The 23,098-nt window shown below is 40.7% G+C and overlaps 2 protein-coding genes across 3 annotated transcripts; both read right to left on the reverse strand.

The window, feature by feature from the left end:
* Positions 1-2,714: 2,714 nt before the first annotated feature.
* Positions 2,715-13,869, reverse strand: popdc1 (popeye domain cAMP effector 1). Of its 2 annotated transcripts, XM_080858347.1 has the most exons (9): positions 13,665-13,869; positions 12,660-12,941; positions 11,567-11,691; positions 9,816-10,003; positions 9,330-9,438; positions 8,875-9,042; positions 7,484-7,619; positions 5,362-5,410; positions 4,129-4,222 (listed from the first exon to the last, which is right to left on the reverse strand). In XM_080858347.1, exons 2-8 carry the CDS (start codon positions 12,895-12,897, stop codon positions 5,376-5,378), a joined length of 999 nt encoding a protein of 332 aa, XP_080714473.1. In that variant the 5' UTR covers positions 12,898-12,941; positions 13,665-13,869; the 3' UTR covers positions 4,129-4,222; positions 5,362-5,375. The 2 variants fall into 2 exon arrangements, with proteins under 2 accessions (XP_080714472.1, XP_080714473.1); XM_080858346.1 differs by lacking the exon at positions 5,362-5,410 and having other exon boundaries at positions 2,715-4,222.
* A 107-nt stretch (positions 13,870-13,976) lies between these two features.
* Positions 13,977-16,522, reverse strand: popdc3 (popeye domain cAMP effector 3). The gene is made up of 3 exons (XM_080858349.1): positions 15,419-16,522; positions 15,227-15,335; positions 13,977-15,138 (listed from the first exon to the last, which is right to left on the reverse strand). The coding sequence occupies exons 1-3, from the start codon at positions 15,904-15,906 to the stop codon at positions 14,842-14,844; spliced, it is 894 nt and encodes a 297-aa protein (XP_080714475.1). The 5' UTR covers positions 15,907-16,522; the 3' UTR covers positions 13,977-14,841.
* Positions 16,523-23,098: the final 6,576 nt, after the last annotated feature.

Genomic DNA, 23,098 nt, shown 5'->3' on the forward strand with positions numbered 1-23,098 from the left:
CTGATGAACACATCTCCACAAGACCTTCTCAGGAGGAACAACTACTCTCAGGGAATTTACCACAAGTGTAGTCTTATTTTGGGCCATTGTCTGCAAACATGTTTTGTTTTATATATATATTTACAGATTTTATTTCAGATGTATTCTTTTTTTATGTTAGTAACTACCTCTGAACGTCTGAATATATATCACATATATGTTAAGTAGTTCTCTGTGTCCGTGGGTTTTTTGGAGGTGAAGTGTAGAATGTGGTTGTTATGAGGCGGTGTCGCCCTCTGGTGGATAGACGGGGTGATATCCTAGACTCCCGCTAACGCTCAGATGGATTATACCTGGACTCCGCTGCCCCAGAATTGGTCCAGAACCGCATCCGTTTTGGCTACTACATGGAATGTTGACGAAGACAATATTTTTTTTTTCTGTTTACAACAAATACCTACCTCAGATAATTCAAACAGGTGAATCAATTAGTTATTGGACTCATCTCACCCCAGAGAAACAAACACACATACAGAGAAGCGTTATGTACCCTTTGTGGTGACACTTTACTTACACCCGGCTTCATAGGATTTACATAACTGTCATAATCTTGTGTGTCATGTAACAGATCTCATATGCTGTAATGAATTGGTATCACAATCAGTGTCCATTTATGAGGCAGTGTCATGTCAATGTAACCAGTAAGTGTCAGGAATATATGATGCAATCACAGCTTAATAACATGTGACATTAAGCTTCCTATGGCATATAAGATTTGGAGAGTTATCATGTCAACTACCGATAATGGCAACATATTGTCATATCATTGGACATCAGCTTTTTATCACGTGTATGACACTTTTGTGACATGTTTATGTCAGTCTTATGAAGCCAGGTTAAAGTAAAGTGTCACCCCATTTATTTCACATCTCCCACAGTGATCAGACACTGTTGAACAGATATCTACTGAGTCAGTGATATTGTAAATTAACTGGTAAAGCTTATTGTTAAGGTTCTGTTAATGGACATTCGTTAAATGCAGTAGTACGTCATATGTTTTGTTTACATGAACATATTCTTGTAATAATTGTGAATGTATGACAAGGCATTGTATTGTATGACCCTGGATGTAAAACATATTTCACTAGTTAACGTTATAAGACCACATACATCAGCATATAGTATATGTCATGGTGTATTGGGTCATTGAGATCTTGTTGTGTTAAGTTAAATTAATGCTTTAGATAATGGAACCTCGATATGAAGCCTTTCCGATATCTTTAAGGACAGTACTTGACATTCCTTTCAAAGGCAGCTATGGTGTGGCATCTTATGGGAGAGGTACGCCGGGGGAATAATTGTTTGCTGATTCTTTTTCTTTTGACAGGCTTTCAGCAACCTTTTCAAAGACCCAAATTCCCAGTGTTCTTAACAAAGTTGAGACACACCACATATGCCTTGCCATACGGATCACTCTAGTAGGTTGTCTGAGACACACCTTTTATATTTGACCTCAGTCACACTCTCTGTCTAGTGTTTTATTTTATTTTACAAGTGGCATTGTATCCAGGGGTTAACCCTATCCTACTACAATTATTGATGAATTGAAATGTGATTCTAAAATAATTGAATTACTTTCCTCTCCCTCTTAATATTACACATGATGATATGATCATGATTCTTAGGCTTTTTTTTCTCACAAAGGCACGCAATGACCTCAAGCAGTAGTAGCGCTATCCCTTCTGTGTCTTGTGATTTCCTTTTATTAGTCTGTTAAAGATTGTAACTACTGATGTAATCATTAGTTGTCTGATTGACATAATTATGAAGGCATTTCTCATACTGCCACTGCCATTTCAAAACAGCACTGAAAGAAGGTGATGGTATATTCATTTGAAAACAGCACTGAAAGAAGGTGATGGTATATTCATTTGAAAACAGCACTGAAAGAAGGTGATGGTATATTCATTTGAAAACAGCACTGAAAGAAGGTGATGGTATATTCATTTGAAAACAGCACTGAAAGAAGGTGATGGTATATACATTTTAGAACATGAAATGTTTCTTCTTCATTGGCATGGAGTATCAATCAGTGGAATTGCATTGCACTTACTTAGGTCTCAAGAAAACTTGACAATGCTATGTTATTGCCTGGGATCTCATGTTTGAAACCGTAATGTGCTTATGCGAGTATGTCTCTTTTTTTGTTGACTGAGAAGCCTTCAGTTGTCCAGCAGTACCTGTTATGTCACGAGATCCAGCGCAGGCTGGCTTGTCAAAGAAAGCACTGATTTGCTTTTGTATTATTTTTTTAATCAATTAAATATTATATATATATTATATGCCTTAGTTTGAAGTGTGTCTTGTCATTATATTTCAATGTGTATGGGAACAAGAGATCAAAAAAAAATATTTGTATTTGTTTATATAATTCTGTAGTAAATGTCTTTTTGAAATGTCTTAATAGAGTAGTATCACTGCTGCGTTCTTCTATTTAACCGTTTTAGTCCAGGCTGCAGTATGAATGTTTGAATCTCTGCATAAAGCTGGTGTTCTAGTGCCTTAACAGCAAGACCTCCAGCATGCTTGAGCTAGAAAAATTGGACCACAGGAAGCTCCCCGGACTGAATAGCCACAGAAATAATTTTCATTTAGTCATTTTGCCTCTATTCTAAGCTTTATTCTCAAATGTGTCTTCACTGTGCCACAATGTAAAAAAAAAAAAAAAAAAAAAAAACATGACAAACCTATGTGATTTAATAAGCACATCTATCCAATATATTTCACCTTTAGCACTGCACAATGATGGTAGTCCATGAGAATCACACAAAATAGACGTTCTTTTCACAACGTTTGATTAGAAAAGCAGCCAATTGCTCGCAGACAGTCTGTCACAGCATTCCCAGTATGTTTCATTATAATTCGTTTAAACTTGTTATATGGCAAGGGCAGTGATGGTGACACTGAGTGGGCTTCACATCATGGCAACTGACAATAATGGTCTGGTGAGTCTGAATTAAATGTAAAACAATGTATGTCCAGTATCACTAAATTGCCAGCCCAAAAACATAGGAAACAAGACAGGTTTTAGTTATAACCAAGTTCACTTCCATTACCGAAGGCCTAATTGTATTTGCATAATTGCATTTATCTAACCTGAGTTAGGTATTGTGTTGGGAAGCTAGAATTTGCCATACTTTATATTTCATATTTTACAATATGTAGTTAAGATTGTTATATATTATGAGACAACCCTATTCTTCCAATTATGTCAACATAAATTCGGTTTCGCCACGGCAGTCTGTTGCGGATCAATACTGGGGATGTAGGCTGCATCTGAACGGTGTGTTGAGCATTAGTCACTTTTTCAAACGTGTGAAGCTGTATATGCAATTAATTATACACATGTATCTGCATTTGAGCAGTATAGGCATCATTAACTTGGCAAAATAATTTGGCTTATACAACTGTTCGTGAAAAGCTATCCCTAAATTCGGTTGTTTAGCCTTCTGACTCGCTAGCTAGTCGTGATTTGTGATAGCATAGTATCCTATCATTGGTGAAGGAGAGCCGTGTGAATCTTGCAGTGAACAGACATGAAAATCGTGTCATTCTTTAAAAATAAAAAAAACGACAGAACGCTCCAGCCCGGTCGGTGGTCAGGAGGTTGGTAGTGAAAGCGATTATATAGGTGTGATTTATAGTGATAGGCTATTTTTCCTTCATGGAAATGTATGCAGATTTAACTGAAAGATTTGCTCTCTCTTTTATAGGACCATTCCAGACCTGTAAAGCAGGTAAAGAAAAGTGAATGGCCTAAATGATGATTCTCGGAACATCACGACGATGATGATAATAATATTAAAATATTGTGAAGGCAGCCATTTAGCCTGTATTGTAACCATAACAGCACAACAATTGACATGAAAATCTCTAAATATACAGTCTTTACCCTCATTTGAAGTGGGAGATTACTGAGCTACCAAAACTAATTTATCGAAGTTTTAAACTGCTGTACTGTACTGTCTGTTGCATTGGATAAGTGTGTCTGCTAAATGAGTGATTGTACAAATGTAAATGTATTTGGGATGGGGTGGGGCATCGGTGTGACATCGCTACTCATCACACACCTCCTCGTGGGAGGTGCTGGGGGCCTGGTCTGTTTTGGTGGGTGAATCTGACTCAAAAACGTCGTCCTCCATGGCTTCATCTATGGGCTTCATCATCGTGGCTTTAGATTTCTCTGAAAGAAGAAAAAAACAGAACATAATCCTTTGGCGAACACTTTTGTATACAAGAAATGTGCATTTTAAAGCAGAGGCAAGGGGCATGCTTCATTTCTATCTTCTGGCTGTTGAGAAAAATTCATGCCACTTCAGAAGTATGGAAAACAGATTCATTGGCACTTGCGATGCAGTAGACAGAAGGACACACTGTTATAGGCAGACGGGTTGCTTAAGACACTGAAGTTCCTAACTGAAGTCACTTATTGTGTTATGAATTACTATGAGCTCCTCAGGAGGGGTTATTATGTGGTGTAGGAAATAACTTTACGAGACAGACGAGACAAACTCCACTTATCTGATCTCAACTCCCTCCGAAACCTGCTTCACCCCCGACTTCAAACAAAGCAGTATGGGAAATGTAGTCAACAGTAGCAATGAACACTATTTAGAAACTGACCCATTTTTTCAGTTCTTACACTACCTTCACGTGATTAACAAGTATTCAATGATAATGTAGAAACTCCAAAATTGATGTAACTACACGACTACTCTGTGCAACCCCTGACATATTTTTAATTCCCATGATTTTATAAAATAACACATAAGTAGGTGATGTGAGGAGACTTGGGCAATGATGTGATAATATGATGTGTGATGTTCAAGGTGTGAATGGATATTCTGTCGCACCGTCCCATCAAGCTGTTAATGTTGAAATCCATTAGACATTGGATTATATACAGTGTGGTCACACATTTACACAAAAACAGTGAAGGACAGTTAGGTTTTAGATAGTACTGGGACTGGGTTTAACAATTTCATCAGCAATGGTGGTTATAGGTGCAAGAACATCATGTTATCTGTCACACTGTCATGTTTTTCCTCATGGTTTCCACACTATCACTGAAAGTGATAATGTCATGATGCCATGAAGTCTGTATTTACCAGGACAAAGCTCCAGTTTCACCTGAGAGGCCATGAGGACCCATGACAGCTTGTGATAAGTCGTAATAACCACTGGCAGAGAGGAAGGTTATATGGTATATAGTCTGTGGGTTTTGTTGTTGTTGTTAAATGTTGTGTATTTGAAACAAGAGCTTAGAGGGGAGGGGGATGGGATAGGGATATGGAGTGGTTGACAGAAGAGAAAGCATCTTACACCCCCGTCAGGGTTTAGGCACGATCTGAGGGGCTGGGCAGAGTCACGGCTAGAGGGGAACAGGAGGAGACACTACATCACTGCACTGATCTTGCACAGCAACAGCTTTCACCATCATCACGTCTGAGTTAGTCTCTGAAGTTTATAACACCGCACAACATGAGAGCCATTTGACTGGAGCACTTTCATATAGGGAACATATGTAAGCCACCAATAAAAAATGAATGTGGCTTTAGACAAACTTGTAAGACAATAACAATGTATTTCTGTATAAGACACTATTGATAAGTCATATATTCTCTGAGAATAGGTAAATGCTGAATATAGCTTTTGTTATTCTTAATCATATCAAACACAGATCTTACTGGGCTCTTATAGACACATTGTCATTAGGTATATCTTTTTGGCTAACACATGTTCCCTTGACTAAATTGTTAGATTTCTCCTAGGGTGAATCTTAGTCCAAATGAACTGATCCATTACTCTCCTCAACATATGCCTCCTTTGGTTAAAGTAAAGATTTGGTTTTATGTCAAGAGGCCTTCTGTATGAGTCAAGGGACTGACTCTTAACATGTTAAACAAAGGGGGGAATTAAGTATACATTAAGCAGAAGAACACTTAAGCAGAAGAAAACTATTTTTCATTTGAACAGGTTATAACAGCTAGAGATCGATTTTCACCAGAAAATGCTGAGTGTGATTGCGTCGCAGCATCAGAGGACAGTCATTATTCTTACTCTATTCAAGCTGCATGGACACAGATGCTTCAAGCTAAGCAAGAATGGTTTGGAACTAGCGCCCCCTGTTGGACAAGTTGCAGGGCAGATGCTTGCTCACGCTGCCCTTAAAATGCTTGCATGAGCATTGTGTTTACAACTGTGTCACAAGATACATTCAACAAAGGTTCATGTTCACCATGAACTCAGCCTTAAGATAACATAGATAATAATGATTTCAAATGTCATATTTCCCCTATTCAATAGCTGAGACTGTTTCTAATCCGATTTAAGCCTAATTCTTAACTAGGTTATCTACTGGCACAGTTCATGGTAAACCCAGGCTCTGAGCTAATAAATTACAATATTTCTCAATGATAAATCCAAACTATACATTCAGACTTGTACCTCAACTGTGCCAACACCAAGAGCACAAGTTTCATTCCCAGGGAGTAAAATGTACACCTCTACTGCACTTTAAGCCACTTTAGATGCATAATTAAATACACATGTAAACTAAGCATTAAATACATGTTACCTAAAGACACAGTATAAGGGAGAGACTGAGAGTACTGAGCAGGTGAGACTGAGGGAGTAAACAGGTGAGATTGAGGGAGTGAACAGGTGAGACTGAGGGAGTGAACAGGTGAGATTGAGGGAGTGAACAGGTGAGATTGAGGGAGTGAACAGGTGAGATTGAGGGAGTGAACAGGTGAGACTGAGGGAGTAAACAGGTGAGATTGAGGGAGTGAACAGGTGAGTCTGAGAGAGTGAACAGGTGAGATTGAGGGAGTGAACAGGAGAGACTGAGGGAGTGAACAGGTGAGATTGAGGGAGTGAACAGGTGAGTCTGAGAGAGTGAACAGGTGAGATTGAGGGAGTGAACAGGAGAGACTGAGGGAGTGAACAGGTGAGATTGAGGGAGTGAACAGGTGAGTCTGAGAGAGTGAACAGGTGAGATTGAGGGAGTGAACAGGAGAGATTGAGGGAGTGAACAGGTGAGATTGAGGGAGTGAACAGGTGAGTCTGAGAGAGTGAACAGGTGAGATTGAGGGAGTGAACAGGAGAGACTGAGGGAGTGAACAGGTGAGATTGAGGGAGTGAACAGGTGAGTCTGAGAGAGTGAACAGGTGAGATTGAGGGAGTGAACAGGTGAGATTGAGGGAGTGAACAGGTGAGTCTGAGAGAGTGAACAGGTGAGATTGAGGGAGTGAACAGGTGAGTCTGAGAGAGTGAACAGGTGAGATTGAGGGAGTGAACAGGAGAGATTGAGGGAGTGAACAGGTGAGACTGAGGGAGAGAACAGGTGAGACTGAACGGGTGAGATTGTGAGTACTGAGCAGGTGAGACTGAGGGCGTGAACAGGTGAGATTGTGAGTACTGAGCAGGTAAGACTAAGACTCACGCAATGAGGAGCCACCAGAGCCTCTCAGGATCTGGTGCAGGTCATCGGTGTCACCAGTGCTGGCCATGCTGTTCCTCATCTGGGTCATGGACAGCTGGGAGCACAGGCTAGGCTGCCGGTCCATCTTCTTCTGCGCCTGTCATTTAATCATCATCATCATCAGTATTGCCTTCGATTAGGCCAGTTTTCCTTTTTATAATGGCCTGGATACAAACCAATGTCAAGTAAAGGGAAATGCAGCCCACGTAGGTGATGATGACAGGACATAGGGATGTCATTAAAGTTTTTTAGTGTGCTCACAAAACAAAAATACACCACTAGGTGGTGCTATAGCCCTGTCTGTTCCCCTGAGAGTTCAATGCTGTTTGCTCGTTCCGGGACACCTCAGGTTTGGGACTCTGTATAGGACGCCATAGTCTTTTTTTTTTTTTCAAAAGGAACAACAGAAGAAGCACATGGCTACAAGGAAGTAAATACAAGCACATGGCTACAAGGAGGTAAATACAAGCACATGGCTGTGTGAACAAAAGAAAAGTCAATAAACACAGTTCCCACCATGACACCCGTTTAGTTACACTGGAACCATTTCTCCCAGAGTCTTTTGGTTTGTAGTCTGGCAAAATGGTGAGTATTTTACCTTTATATGGTCCACTTAAGGTTATCCACATATACAATCCACTGTTATTTCATTGTGAGGCATAATGTATGCTAGATATGATTAACTATAGATAGCTAGTTACAATCCACTGTTATTTCATTTGTGAGGCATAATGTATGCTAGATATGATTAACTATAGATAGCTAGTTACAGAATAGCCATATAGTAGCCAATAGTTGCTAGTGTCATTACACCAAATCCTACTTTTTTTCAGTGTAGCAACACTTTCTTTTATTTGGACACGGCAAACCGAACCAAAATTGTGATGGTAGCAATACTTTGAAACTCTGTTAGAGCATTTTAAAACCACAAAACGTGAGGAAGACATAATGTTTCTGATAGAAAAGCATGCCTTTGAGATGGACATCTGACCTAATGCACTGGGACAAAGGTGACAGCATTCGACACCAAGATATCAATTTATATTTTCATCTATCAACTGGTGATTAAGCATTTAGTTTGAGAAGCTTTCTATTGACTGTAGAGAGATGTTATTTTCAGTTGTAAAAAGTGGTGGGGACATGTCACGAGTGTATCCAGCATAAATTATGTCTGTGCTTTTATGGCATTATCATCCACTTTGCACAGTTATCATCAGCAATATCATAATCAAGTAATCATGATTAGCACTATTAGCATAGTTGTCAATGTAAAACACCAAAATAATATTTGATGCTTGTCTAGTTGCTATGAAGAGAAGGTCAGTGTATCTGGTTGCCTTATTCAGACCTACCTTGTCACTGAGTGTGGGGTCATTCAGTGAGTACAGCTTGTTGGTGATGTCCTTGCCAATAAGGTACCTGAACACCTCGTTCAGGAAGGAATCAGACTCCAGGAAGTAAGTGAGCCTCTCTCTGGACCAGCACAGAAACTTGCAGTTCTCCTCTGCCATAATGGTCACCTGTGAACCAACAGCCTGGTCAAACTGATACAGCAGAAATAATAAAAAAAATATCTCAAAAGCTCAAATCCTTGGGCATCGTGATACAGTCTAGATAGATGGATGAATGCATTAGTGCCTAACACAAAATAAGCTGTTTGTTCTGAATAAAAAAAAATATACTCAAATCCACAACCCCTTATAGTGATTATGTTTAGACATATTAATGAAGCTTCTCTCCACTGGATGTAATAAGAAGCCCCATTAAAAGCAGAGTGAGAGGATAGCAGTATGATGCACATCACTACCTGGAACTTCTCTCCTCTGTGCATCTGAGTGGATCTGAACTCAGGGGAGTCGATGAAGGCGTTGGTGTAGATGTTATGGAGGAAATGACCACGGTAGGTCACCTTCATTCTGTCTCAGACGCACCAGACACACACACACACACACACACACACACACACACACACACAGAATTACAGACAGAGATACACACCCACATAGATTAGATCCATTGAAGCCTATCCATTGTAGATTCCATATTTTACAATATACTTTACATTCAATACTGTTTGTCATTATAGTTGTTATTAAATATATGTTTGTTATTGTGCAATATATGTATGTTTTTAAATGTGTTTATTGATAATATTTGCGTCTGGAAGAAACGTGAATTTTTATTTGATGGATTCTCACAGAAAACACAGTGTAGAGTTCATGCAGTAATGATGGAGAAGCCTGATGAAGTCATGGACTGGTGGACTGACGGATGTATAGAACAACCCACTTACTTTCCCTTGAGGAGGATGCTGAGGCGTTCGTCCACAGACGTCTTATCCTCAGCTGCGTACGCTTGGCCCTTCTTCAGGGTCTGGATGGTGCAGAACTGACCTGTCAGCCTCTGGAACAGAGCCTCGCGCACGTGCAGCGGCTCGAACATGCGCTTGTACACGGACTTCAGCTCCCTGTCAATCTTAATCTGGGAAGAACACGGAAGAACATTTACTCTCTGTGGCAGCTGTGGAGCCAGGAAAGTGCTGTTGAGAATTGAGCTGATGTGAAAAATACAAAAGCAAATGACAGAACATTGACCATTTCTATCTGAGAGTCCACTTAAAACTACTGGCAAATGCATCTCACAGATTTTGTGTTTTCAAGATTTGGAGGAAAGGTCTGAAGTAGAAGGAAAAAGCATTCTAAGGAGACTCTCCTACAATTGTCTTTGTTCCAAGCACAGTTTATGAGAGTAGAAATAGCTTCTCCCCCACACAGTCATTATGGTCAACACAACACAAACTGTGGAATAGTTGGAAGTGTGAAATTGACCTCGATAGAAACACCACAATGTTAAAACAGAATCAGTTCAGAGCGGTATGAGGTTGCACTGCATAATATGCCGTATATATTGGACTATTTTGGCAGTGAGTGCAGACTCCCTTACGTCTCTGCATTCCCCTGATGGGAGGCAGACAGGAGCAGTATGCAAAGGTGAGGCCCACAGGGAGCGCCTGCTGTACAGAGGGGAACTAGAGCTCCCATTCTATCATCCTACTAAGTGCCACACTGACAGGAATCTCAGGCTGCTGGGTTGCATCTTAAAATTCTTCTAGCTGCGTCTAGTTTTGGGTCTAGTCACACCCCTAACTGCGTCTCATAGGACACACTGTGGTCTCTTAACGAGGGGAGGCTTGAATAAGAGGGATGCTGGAATAAAAGGAACTCTTTTTTACTGGGGTAGAAGGTCCTGTTTAACATCCAACTATGACTCTGACCCCAATTTCCCGTTTACTATCAGAAGCTGGGTTTCCATTAAACTTATTTTACCTTTCAAACGAGAAATCAAAAGAAATTCACATAAAATCTTCAAAGTCAAATAAAAAAATAGATCCGCAAAAGGGTGGTGGATTACCTTCTGAATTGCATAGGGTACAATGTGACTGGAAAAAGGTTGGATTGCATACATTTGCATTTATTGCAATTTTATTAGGTGTTTCTGTTGCCCAATCTGCCCTGACAATCTTACGTTTTGATCTCAGAGCTGTTTACATCTCGTCTCCTCCCTTAGGAGTGTAAACATTTTTATTTTGCATAAAGCAGTGGATGGAAACTCGCACAGACTTGCATTGCTTTTACACTATGTGAACGAGTTGGATAGAAACCCATCTGTAGATAGCTGAGACTGCATCCATACAAAGATACTGTAACCATGTCTGTGTTTCCTCACAGTAAGCAGCTTTTGATAGAACACAGTGTTTTGAGGCTTTTCAAGTCATGGATTGAAATGAGAGAAAAGTCCAGACATTTTTTGGTTGTTATTTTGTTTTAAAGCACACGGTTAGTGCCTTTTTTAAAACCTTTTTATAAGTTTAATCTTTTACACAATTTGTGTAATCTTTGACATTGTGACAGCCGAGGCAGATGTTGTAAGATATCATTTTTTTGTCATGAGTGAAAGCCTCCGAACACATCTTCAAAGCTAATGAAAACCACACCTCACAAAGAACAGAAGGAACAGAGAGTAGAGCAACAAGTGGAAACTCACTGGTCTGCGTTTGTACAACAGGTAGAAAAAGTGCATGAAGTTGACTACCAGGAAGACTACATTCCAGACCATAATGTCCAAGGTGCATCTATAGAGTGTTGCCCAGGCGATGAAGAGACAGCATCCTGAGGAGAACAGGGGAAGCAGAAATGAAGGTCGGACTGACACGCTGCACCCAGCAGAACGATACACCCCAGTCTTAATGTGGTCTAATTAATCAATTAATCAGTCTCATCATGTCAGTCAGAACTGGGAACACAATATATATACTTCCATCTGAAATACAGAATCAGAAACCATTGATAGAATGGTTTCATAAGTCCTTTACTGTTAGGTACAGTGTGATGTAACGAGTAACAGGAAATAGCATACTTAGAGTATACCTCCATTCATCCAGTTAGGGTTAAGAGTAAGGATTAGGGATATGTGAGTACAGGGTTTGGTGTATGGCAACACACTGATCATTTCTGTGTAAAAAGTGCTCTCTGATGTGTCTTGAGACCATTTCAATTGGTACTGGCGCTGTATAAATAAATTGAATTGAATTGAATTAAGCACTGTACATTATAAACAAGGGCCATGTAATTTAAATTATATTTCCCAAATATAAGCTAATTCGCAGTAAGATGATGGAGAGAGCAGCCTAAGGGGCAGGATGAAATTAAACAAATTGTGAATTAACTTTTGGTTCATTAATACATTCAAATTCAAAAAGTCACAACACATCAAACAAATAATGGGATTGGTCTAAATTGGGAGAATTCTGCATCATCAGCTGAAATATTGAAACTATTATCCTGGTAAAAGTAGCAACACCTTTAAAAAATCAAAAAACGGGAGAGTACAGTTAGGCTACAATCTCCTTACAGTATAAATGAACAATCATTTTCAGGTGCTTACATAGACATTTCGATGTAGTACTAACATTTGTTAACCATGCCTATAAGAGACCTCTGTAAGTGGTTTACTAAGCAGAGGACTTTTGGGTGCCTCCCACCAAGCTGTCAACAGGTCGACATGACACCTCGGCCCCATGACAACGTGAACACAATCGATGACCATGAGCAGCCGGTAGAGGGCAGTGCACACATACCTGTCATTATCAGAAGTCTCAGGAGAATCATGTGCAGTCCCAGCGTAGTAGGGATAACAAGACCTGCGAGTAGACTCAGGTTGCCCAGGTGGAACAACAGGTGATGGGCCTCCTCCCATTGTTGACAAGACGTAATGTTGGATTCCAAGTCTGGTGTGTTTTCTAACTGTGGCAGGCCCGAAAACAACGGAGGCAAGGTCGTGTAGTACGCGGTGGTTAAGTCTGCTGTGGTCGACATCCTGCACAGCTTTCACCGTAGACTGGAGACAAAACCGGCAGTGGCTGGAGGAGAAGGGGACGGTGAGCTGTTCAAGTTCAGAGCAAGTTGCCCAGTAAATGGATAAGACGTGCAGGCCCCATCCGAGTGAAACGATCGAGTTTGTTGAATGTATGTTACTATACAGCGTGGGGTAAATATATGCGCATATTGTATTTGTAATCCACTTATAATTTCATGATTTTGTATACTATGGTATATGTTATTACATAATTTCAGAATCAATTTAACATATCAAAACATAGTCTATACAGTAATAATATTAGTCTGGTTGTCATTTCGCATGTATAGGAGGCTTCACTGAGTCTGACTCACTTGCACTTAATTAATCTTTAAATTGATTATCATCCTCATCGCAAAAAATTAAAACAAATATTTTTACAAAAATCCTCAAAACAAATAGACTACAGGCCTATGTGATGTCATGATTTATGTAGGCCGACACTGATATGTCTTATCGACTGAATACTTTGGATCTTTGTCAATAATAATAATAATAATAAACTTTATTTATATAGCACCTTTCATGCAAAAGAATGCAGCTGAAAGTGGTTCAATAATGGTCTTATCTTATTAAGGCCTAGACAACAGACTATTGTAGACTTGATGCATGAATTTAGTTTACAGGCGAAAAAAAATGAAAGCCTCACAACGCGTCCGAGTCAAAAGCTTAATAATGCTACGTCGTAACTTAAGTCACATTTAAACGGATTGTGAAAGCTACTTACCGCACCAATAGCGTAAGAAGTCGAGGGAAATTCCAAGTATGCTTGTGGTAATTTGGGAGCAAGAAAAACAATGGTCGCGTATCGTGCAGCTATAAATGTAAGTCGGTAAGAGGTGGGGGGCTGCACAGTGTGAGTAGCGCATTCCATGGAGCTGACAGGCATTGACTAAAATGGGCAAGAAGCGAGGGGACAGCCGTCAACACCGCCTCGCTGCTGCGCGCATGCATTGACAGGTCTCACCACTAGATGGCACAAAATCGCCGAAAAAGTAACCAGCTGGAGTGATATGAAAGGGAAATGCACTCTCCGACAGGCTTCACTGTAGTTCTTTATTACAGTAACATTCTTACAGTAATTCCCCCTTCAACACGTATGTGGTTTCAGAGAAGCTTGACCCTTGTCAAGCTGTCTGTCAAAACAGCAAACATTAAATCGGTACATTGTTGAGCCGGTCGTTGCGCATTGAAAGCAATGGTGGTTTATTCAGTTAGAACTACGAATCCGACATTATATGTTAACTCTATATATAATTGCCCGCAGCATGTAGTTTGAGATGCCGTCTCTGACCTTCTCTTACGATGCACCTCCAAATGTTGTCGGAATGGGTCAGTGCGCGCTGTCCGGATCAGCACCGCGGCCAGCGACACAGAGAAGAGGCCACCCGCATCATTCACCACAGCTGGGTGAAAGTCACCAGGTCTCCCGTTGCCTACCTTTAGTTGTTGATTGCTCGTACTATATGCTTTGTGGAGAGCTGGTGTCTACAAAAAAAACAATGTAATAAAATGGCATGCACAATCCTGGTTGTTTATATCTTGAAGGGCTGTATCCGCTTTGGAAAAGTCAAGTGTGGGCAGTTTTAAACGTGTCTCACCATAAGGCTGCTGTTTTTGGCAAAGCTCTGATAAGTCATTTGCCACATATCAGGCTATTCTCATATCATTACACATGCCATCAGGGTAGCAGGGCCTTGTCCAGCAGTCCTACTCTGTGTTTGATTTAAGTTACACAGTCATGACCTTACACAGTATGACGTTTTGGACAGAGAGACAGACAGACACATAATATGCCGGGGCATGTGAACTGTTTACAGTGGCATTTGGCGAATTTAAGACAATACTATGTGTAGTGTTCTTATCACAACAACAACAATAGAAGAACTGTCTTCAGCAGAGAATCACGGGGCACTTTCAATAGGCATGGTGTCTTCACTCTGTCCTGGGACTGCAGCAGGCGCATCTGTCTTTTCTAATTCTGGCACGGGCACGTGACAGAAGCTCGGTAACCGGAGATCATATCGGAACCCGTGGCCGTCGAAAGCTTTGTCGTTAAGCGAGTATAGCTTGTCTGCGATATCATTCCGAACCAGCAGAGCAAAGATCTTTGCTATGTACCGATGCTTGGCAAAGAGAAGATACAGTTTCTTCCGTCTCCACGCCACATACTTGCAAGTGTTGTCAGCTCGCAGTGTCACCTAGAACCAAAAATAAAGTTTGACAGTAGAAATGCGTAAACAACACAGATTTATCTTTTTTCTATTCTTTTTTTAAAATTATGCCTACCTGAAACACTCCCTCCTCGGAGGGTTTGAGAGAATCCCACTCGGGTGAATCAAGGAACTGGAAGGGGTAAATGTAGTGCAGGAACTCCCCGTTTACTGTTACCCGAATCCTGAAAAAGATTCACGGTTACATGATATGCTAAGGCTGACGTGAGACTTAAAACTGAAATAGATTTTTCAATTGGTTACGCACCTGCCGGACAACAAAACGGATAACTTATCGATGGCAGTTTTACCCTCCATGGCGAAACAATGGTCCTTTTCAATCGTATGAATATCCCCCTCACAGCAAGATACGATCTTCCCGTACTGGGTGAGCGACACTCCCAATTTCTTGAACAAAAAGTTGAATAATTCCTGCAACTCCTTGTCAAATGTGACACTTCGGAGACGATACGAAACATGCACAACTTGAGCCACGGACACCACAAACAGAACGAAAGTCCAGGAGAACGTGTCCGTGGTGCAGACGTCCGACCATGCCCAGATAGTGTAACAAAATAATCCAAGCGCTAGAAAGGTAAACATGTACAACAATCCATAGAAACCACTTCCTCCCATGAAACCCAAAAATAAAAACATGTTGGCGAGGTGAAATATGGATCCTTCTGAATTTTCTTTCCATTTAGAACACATGATCCAAGTCAAGTTATTTTCGTTATCGTGAGTAGACGACTCCATGATTCGCTCTCTAGTTAAACAGTGGCTCTTGAAGATTAAAACACAACTTTAATGTTTTTACATAGTTCTTCAAAATGTCCGTTAATGAATAAGTGGAAGCGCCTTCAAGCTTTCAGATACTGAGAAGAGCATTAATGTCCAACCTGAAAATGTACGCGCTGGCAGTTTTGATCCTTATCTCCTCTTGGGATCAGATATGTTGTTGAGTGGACAAGCGCTTCTTCAAGGTCCCAGTGTCCGACCACACATGTGTGATGTAGTCTGAGAAAACCCCCTATCCTATCATGATTGCATGGACACACGAAAAATACACTCTACAAAATGTTGGGTTGAAAACAAACAAAATTAGCACGGTGCTGGTTAAATGTTGGACAGAAAACACGTTGGGTTATCCTAACCCAGCAATATGGGTTGATAGTTTAACCCAGTTATTGGGTTATTAGGATCAACCTAATGTTGAGTCAACCTCAACCATTAACATTGCTATTCTAACCCAACCACTGGGTAACTTTAGGACCAACCTAATTTGGGATGAATTAACTCGAGCTGCAAGTGTTAACATTTTTTCATCGTAAAATCCTTTTTATCTAAATACTATTTCATTATTAGTAGATCTTCTCTGCCTCTGGTATTTAGAATTGTGACCAATACTTTTATAGTTAGATTGACCAAGTTATACACGCTGTTGACAGGGACCTAATTTCTTCCTGGAGATTGGACAATTTATATCACATGTTACAAATCAAGCTCCTTGGTTGGCCGAAGCGTTTGTACATGTTTTAGGAAGTCAAAGTGGCATAATAAAGTCCAGCTCAATTTTCTAATACCCAAATGTAGATTTGGAATAGCAGAAAATGTAGTTCAAACATCCAAAGTTTCGATTTAGTTTGGCATTAAAATATAGGAATTTTGGATAAAGAACAGTTTTTTTCTGTTTTATTTTAAAGGCACCCAGTGCAACTTTCGAGGCTTAAAAATAAACATTCAATTTCTAGTCTTTTTTACACGTAGTAAGTTTTAATAACTCCATACCATTACATACCGACATTCAAGCAGCAAAGATGAGACGTCGTTGTGTGGTGAGAACTGATAGAAAATCGATAACAACAACAATCGCCGCCATTTTCTTTATTTTTTGTAACCTACAATAAATAAAGCAGGCTTCCAGTCAATGGAAAAATGGCTTCTCCCCACCGGCGATTGTTGTTGTTTACGATTTTCTATCAGTTCTCACCACACAACGACGTCTCATCTTTGCTCCTTGAATGTCGATATGTAATGGTATGGAGTTATTAAAACTTACTACGTGTAAAAAAGACTAGAAATTGAATGTTTATTTTCCATTGAATGTTTACATAAAGTTGCACTGGGTGCCTTTAAAGCCTAGGTGATGAAATGATGCCTGATAGGCTAGTTGTCAAAGGGTGGTGTCTATAGAGAAGGCTCACTAAGTGCCCATGAGAAGTAGACTAGGCGGAAATGACACACTAAAAGTTAAATCTAAAGTACCTGATACAAACCTGTATTTTACTCTATTTTCCAGTGTATGTTAAACTGCGGGACAGGGCTGTTGAAAAATGAACAACTTATTTTTACCTTGTTACATGGCTCAAATAATGAAACAACTTTCAAGTGACCCAGTCGCTGGGCAGATGATGTCCCATCTGATGAAGGAGGGGAGGGGCCAACCCAGCCACCCAGCAGCTGGGTTACAGAGAACAACTTAGAATGATTTCAATGAACTCCAGAAAATTATCAACAGCCTCAATCTAGCGTTTGGGTTGAAAAAACAGCCCAGCATTTTCTTAGAGTGCATGACTTTATCAGCCGTGTCCTGAATGGTTAAAGACTCTGAGACACTAGGCCTCTCATCACACATCTTTGGTGTTAAGCACTTTGAGCTGCATTGTTTTGTATGAAAGGTGCTATACAAATAAAGTTTATTATTATTATTATCAGGGAGCACAGAAGTCACAGAGGAGATACATAAGTCATCTGTCCCTCTATACTGCATTGGTGACTGGAACTGACATAACACTAGAGGTGCGTAAAGGACTCATTGGCATTAACAAACCTTTCTTATCATGTCATTCATTTCATTTTAAAATAATTCACAGCTCCTGCAAGAGGATCGAGCTTTGAACCCTTAAGAATCTTACAAGGTTTACAGTGGTTTCACACATTTTCTCCCATATGCACCAGAGGCCATTGGCCCTGATGAATAACTCTGATGCACGTACATGGAGTGCTTGTCAGAGAAGCTTTTAAAGCTTTTAGAGCTTCAGAACGAGGGGTGCAGAGATGTACTGCACCCCTAAAGGTGTCAAGGTGAGAGGAAAGAACAGACAGACTCAGCAGGTCAAAAAACATTATCAATGGTGGTAAAAGGTGAAGCATGTGTTCACACCTCTACCTGTTCACTCCTCAGGAGGACGTGACTGAGTGCCTTTGTCCTCTGGTAGAGAGCAGTGGTCTTGCAGGTCTAAAATAGCAGCACAGCCCCCCAGACACCTGTTTCTGCCAGGTGAAGGTGACCTTGAGATGCTTAAGGGACTTGGGGAGAACTCCATCAGAGTGAGAGATTGAGGACAAATGTTTCCACAGCAGCCTTGGGGGTCCATCGCAAAAGCAGGAAGCACGGAAATAAGACCTATATTCTCATGCATTGTGCTGCAGGTCCACAGCTGGACATTTTCTATCTTTCTTTTTCTTCCAGTGGTTTTCTTCAAGATTATTTTTTTTTTTTATGTTATAGGTGAATTGCATCATTGTTGCAAGACATGGTGTCAGTCCTAGCCCTGCAGGCACCAAGTATAGTGGAGCTGTGTCAAAATCAAAAGAATTGAACCGGTGAAGCCCTGTCTGTCTCTCGCAAAATGGATCCACAGAAGACATTAGACACACTCCAAGAAAAAAATAGGTTTCTCTAACTTGTCTTCACAGACGAAGCTTTGAAGGTTATCCTTCTTCCAGCATAGCATTTTCTTTCGGACAACCTTTCCTAGACACTTGTGCAGCTTTCTTACACTGAGTCTCGATATTCTCCTAGAATCTTTTCCTTGCTGAAATAGATCTTTGAGGGTTATTTGCCATAACATGAAAGTCAAAGGGTTCCTGTGGGAATGTACAGAACAAGTCATCAATAGGTTCCAGGTAGAACTTTAAAAGGCTCTATGTGGAAAATTACCAAACCCTGTAAGATTTTGACAAAAGTGCAAATGATAAGCAGATAATCAAATACTTAGCAACAACTCCCCCAAATGAGTTGAACAAAGTTTGTTGATGACGCACAAGATTTCCTCAGTAATTGCTTCAAAGATCATGGGTGTGTTATCTATTAATCAATGCCACAGCTGCTGGAAATGCAGTGGCTAAATATAGAGCAGGGTCTGTCCAACTCATAGCAGTTTGTGTGTTTATAAAATCCAATCATTGGCCAGCAGTGGTATAGCGAGAGCTGCCAATGTCACCCATTTGCATATTTTAGTTTTAGTCATGTATAATGGATAAAGTGGCAAGTGGGTTATTTATTCTGGACCTCTATTGTCATTATTGAACCACTGTGTGTGTGTGTGTGTGTGTGTGTGTGTGTGTGTGTGTGTGTGTGTGTGTGTGTGTGTGTGTGTGTGTGTGTGTGTGTGTGTGTGTGTGTGTGTGTGTGTGTGTGTGTGTGTGTGTGTGTGTGTGTGTGTGTGTGTGTGTGTGTGTGTGTGTGTGTGTGTGTGTGTGTGTGTGTGTGTGTGTGTGTGTGTGTGTGTGTGGAGGGTGCACAGATGCCCCTTTGCCAGATGGAGGATGGAGAACCCTCTCCCTCATTAATCTTCTACAACATGTCCTATGTTTTGGGGCTAACCTTCAACCAAGGAGTATAAGAAGACAGAGAAGGAGAGGGAGAAGCTGGGAGGTCTGCTGTCCATTCACCCTGAAGCTGTTCAAGAAGTAATTACCTCCACGGATGTGGACATCCGCCAGGGTGGGCTCTAAGAGGCTGTCCATGTCCAGCAATTTACCGTACAGAAACATAATTATTATCACATTATTGTCTGGCTGTAATGTTTCTTACAGACACATAAATCATCATCAGTTTATAGATGCCCCACTCCATTCATAGGGAATTCTACCATGTTGAATGAAACATGAGGCCACAACTACATAACACAAATTGGCACAAGATATGGGATATATCCACTCATATGTACCTACAATTTGACATATACGCGCCGAGTGAATGAAATTGTATGCCCAACTTTAAACTCTTGTATTCGTTATAAAGGGGTTCTGAATGTTTCCCCACAGATCAATCAACAGTTTCAAGTGAGGTGACTACAAGCTACAAGGGGATTGAATCCTCTTACACCCATATCAGCGGCTTTCATCATAAGTAACAACTGTGAGCCAACACTTCATCATCAAGTCCTGCACAAATAGTTGCGTATCGGCGCACTCTTTGAGGAGATCCAGAGGGAGGGGGCAAAGAAGTGGGCCTGAGGAGAGCCTTTGTCTTCCCCTCTTCCTCTCATCGCCATGGTAGCGATGCAGCCATGTGCATGTTAATACTGATGAGGACACCTCTGCTCTCCTTGTCCTCCTCCTGTGACAGAGCCTCCGGCAGCTTGTTAAGGGGAGCTGAGGATAGGCACGTAAAGACTAAAGCAACGAGGGACTGTGCGTGTGTGTGTGTTTGTGAGAGAGACAGAGAGAGTGTGAGAAGGAGGGTGTGTGCGTGTGTGTGTATATGGTATGTAGACAGAAGAATGGCTTTGATTCTGAGTGTGGTTTGAGTGCTCTGGGTCTTGCTGAAACCATAGGAATACAAAGCATAGTTTTCAGGGTGGGATATATTGTGTGATATATCCCTTTGTTAGAACCCCACAAATGCATGTATAGCATAGTATGTTCTGCCATCTCATGAAAATGGTAGTGTTAAATAAGTGCTTATAACTATTCTACAATATGGTCAGATTTTCTGACATAATCAGGCCTGTGGACTGAATTGTTATGGTAATTTAATCTATGCTTCTATGGCTATGGGCACAAAAGCCAGGCAGCCTCACAAATTAATGCAAAGGGTTCAATGGCTGACAATCATAATCTCCAGAAAAGCATGAATTGGGAACGTCTCAGGTCTGATTATATGAGGAAATGTCCTCCCAAGACACAATAAGACAGTGCTCCCACTAATAAGGCCCAAATAGAGAGAATTTGGTACATGTACGTGTGTCTGCAGGCGGGGCGCATGGGAATTGAGTGTCTGGCCACGCTGCAAAGCGACCTTTCCTTATCTTTCCGCCTGTCTGGAAAAGGGAGGATATGGAAAACAGGCCCGTCTCTTTTCAGACCACACACATAATGGGAGCCAAAGAGATGGGCGATTGCTTTCTTTTGCTGCTCCGATGAATCGGCTTTGCACATTTTCCCTCTTCTGGAGTAATATGATGTATAGTCACATAAAAGGCAGTGCACCTTGTGAGGGTACCCATGTTAATGCTTTCTCAGGCTTTAGAAACATCCTCAAGAGCCCTTCTTACAATCACAAGTGCTCCCATTGTGTGGGATATTAGTTTTCTGAATTTCTGTCTCCAGGCAAAACATCCAAGACTCCTTCTTCCTCTCATGCAGCCTCTTCACCCTACTGCCCACACCTTCAAGTGGCACATAAATCACCTCCATCCACACTGGACTGATCTCTGAGATCCACTTCAGTTGTGCTGAATATGAGCGCTTTAATTAAGGCGGCGAGAATCAAAGACACACACGCAGAGACACACGTTCAGTGGGTTTAGTCACAGCGACTGTTTCAAGAGCGCAGGGATGAAGAGGTCAGCCATGCTTGAGTCATGCAGCTCTTACTCAAGCTCTATTTCAACAGGAATATATGGGGATCAAGACCAGGCACCCTTGCTGACGCTAGTGCATACGCACAGGCACACATACATCAAGAGTCCTGGCTAGAGACAAGCTAAAGGCTAATCTCACTCCTACACTGATTCAAATCAATTAATGTATCTTCCTGAGCACTATGCCGGGGAGATCACAAGACAGCATGCCTAATACAAACATTTATTTAATTCCTTTGATATTTATTATGATTACACAGGGTGTATTTTAGCATGCAAAGATGTCTTTACTTCTGCATATTGTGCCACCTTGTGGTCAATGTTCAAACCTACAGTAGAGTTTTATTAAAAATAACTTCTCTTCTGGAGTAGTAGAGGGTATGGTGTTTATTCCTCCAACACATCAGTATGCTGAAGGCCAATCTCACACTGACCCTTAAGAAAAATGAACTGTGACATCCGTGAATGGCGACCAGTAAGGGCAACATTTACTCACTGATAACATCAGCGCTAGAGTCAAGGTGTACCGTACTAGAACATTTTTATTTTTATTTATTTCAGTGTTTAGTGAAACATTCTTTCTGAATAATCAGAGTTTTTTTGGAGATTTTAAGGAACAGTTACATCATGAGCCTAATGGGGGATCATTTGAATAATAACAACAACAACAATAATAATAATAATAACATATAATATAATAATAAGAAATATGAAAGTCTAAACCAATAGTCATGTTAATTAAAATAGTACTGCATGGACATTCCATATCAGCAAATCTTTAAGAAGTGTTTACGCATGAACACTATCTTATATGAAGTTCAAGATGAAAAGAGAGGTACACTCGGAAAGGGAAAAGACCACAAGAGGAACATATCCAACATTTGTTATATACAGATGAAAAGACACAACATTGTTTTAAAAGTTACACATTCTTCCACAGTAATTACAAAGCTAGCAGAGATTACTATTTGCCAAAGTAGCCACAGGCCTGTAGTAAAAACTCAAGACGTGGATAAAAAACTAAATTATGCATTTGTTATCCTCACCCAGGGACTCATTCTCTCCCACACAAACATACAAGTTAATCCCCTACACTAATAATTAGGCTACTTAAAGTTGAGTTTGCATAATCATGGTGCACTTCACCTGCCTATGCTGCTACTTGGGCAACTGTAACTAAGGCAACAGCCATCTGAAAACCTTTCAGGTTCTCCTTTCATTGTAAAAGTTTCAGGTTGTTATCCGGTCCATTTTGGCAATTTCTTCCAAAACTGAAGTAGGGCTATTCACTTAAAATGTATGGTAATGACAAACCATGAAACACTAAGTGAGGAGCATTGCTAACATACACACAC

Source organism: Sprattus sprattus (assembly GCF_963457725.1).
Source record: "Sprattus sprattus genome assembly, chromosome: 19".
In the NCBI taxonomy this organism is placed as follows: Eukaryota; Metazoa; Chordata; class Actinopteri; order Clupeiformes; family Clupeidae; genus Sprattus; species Sprattus sprattus.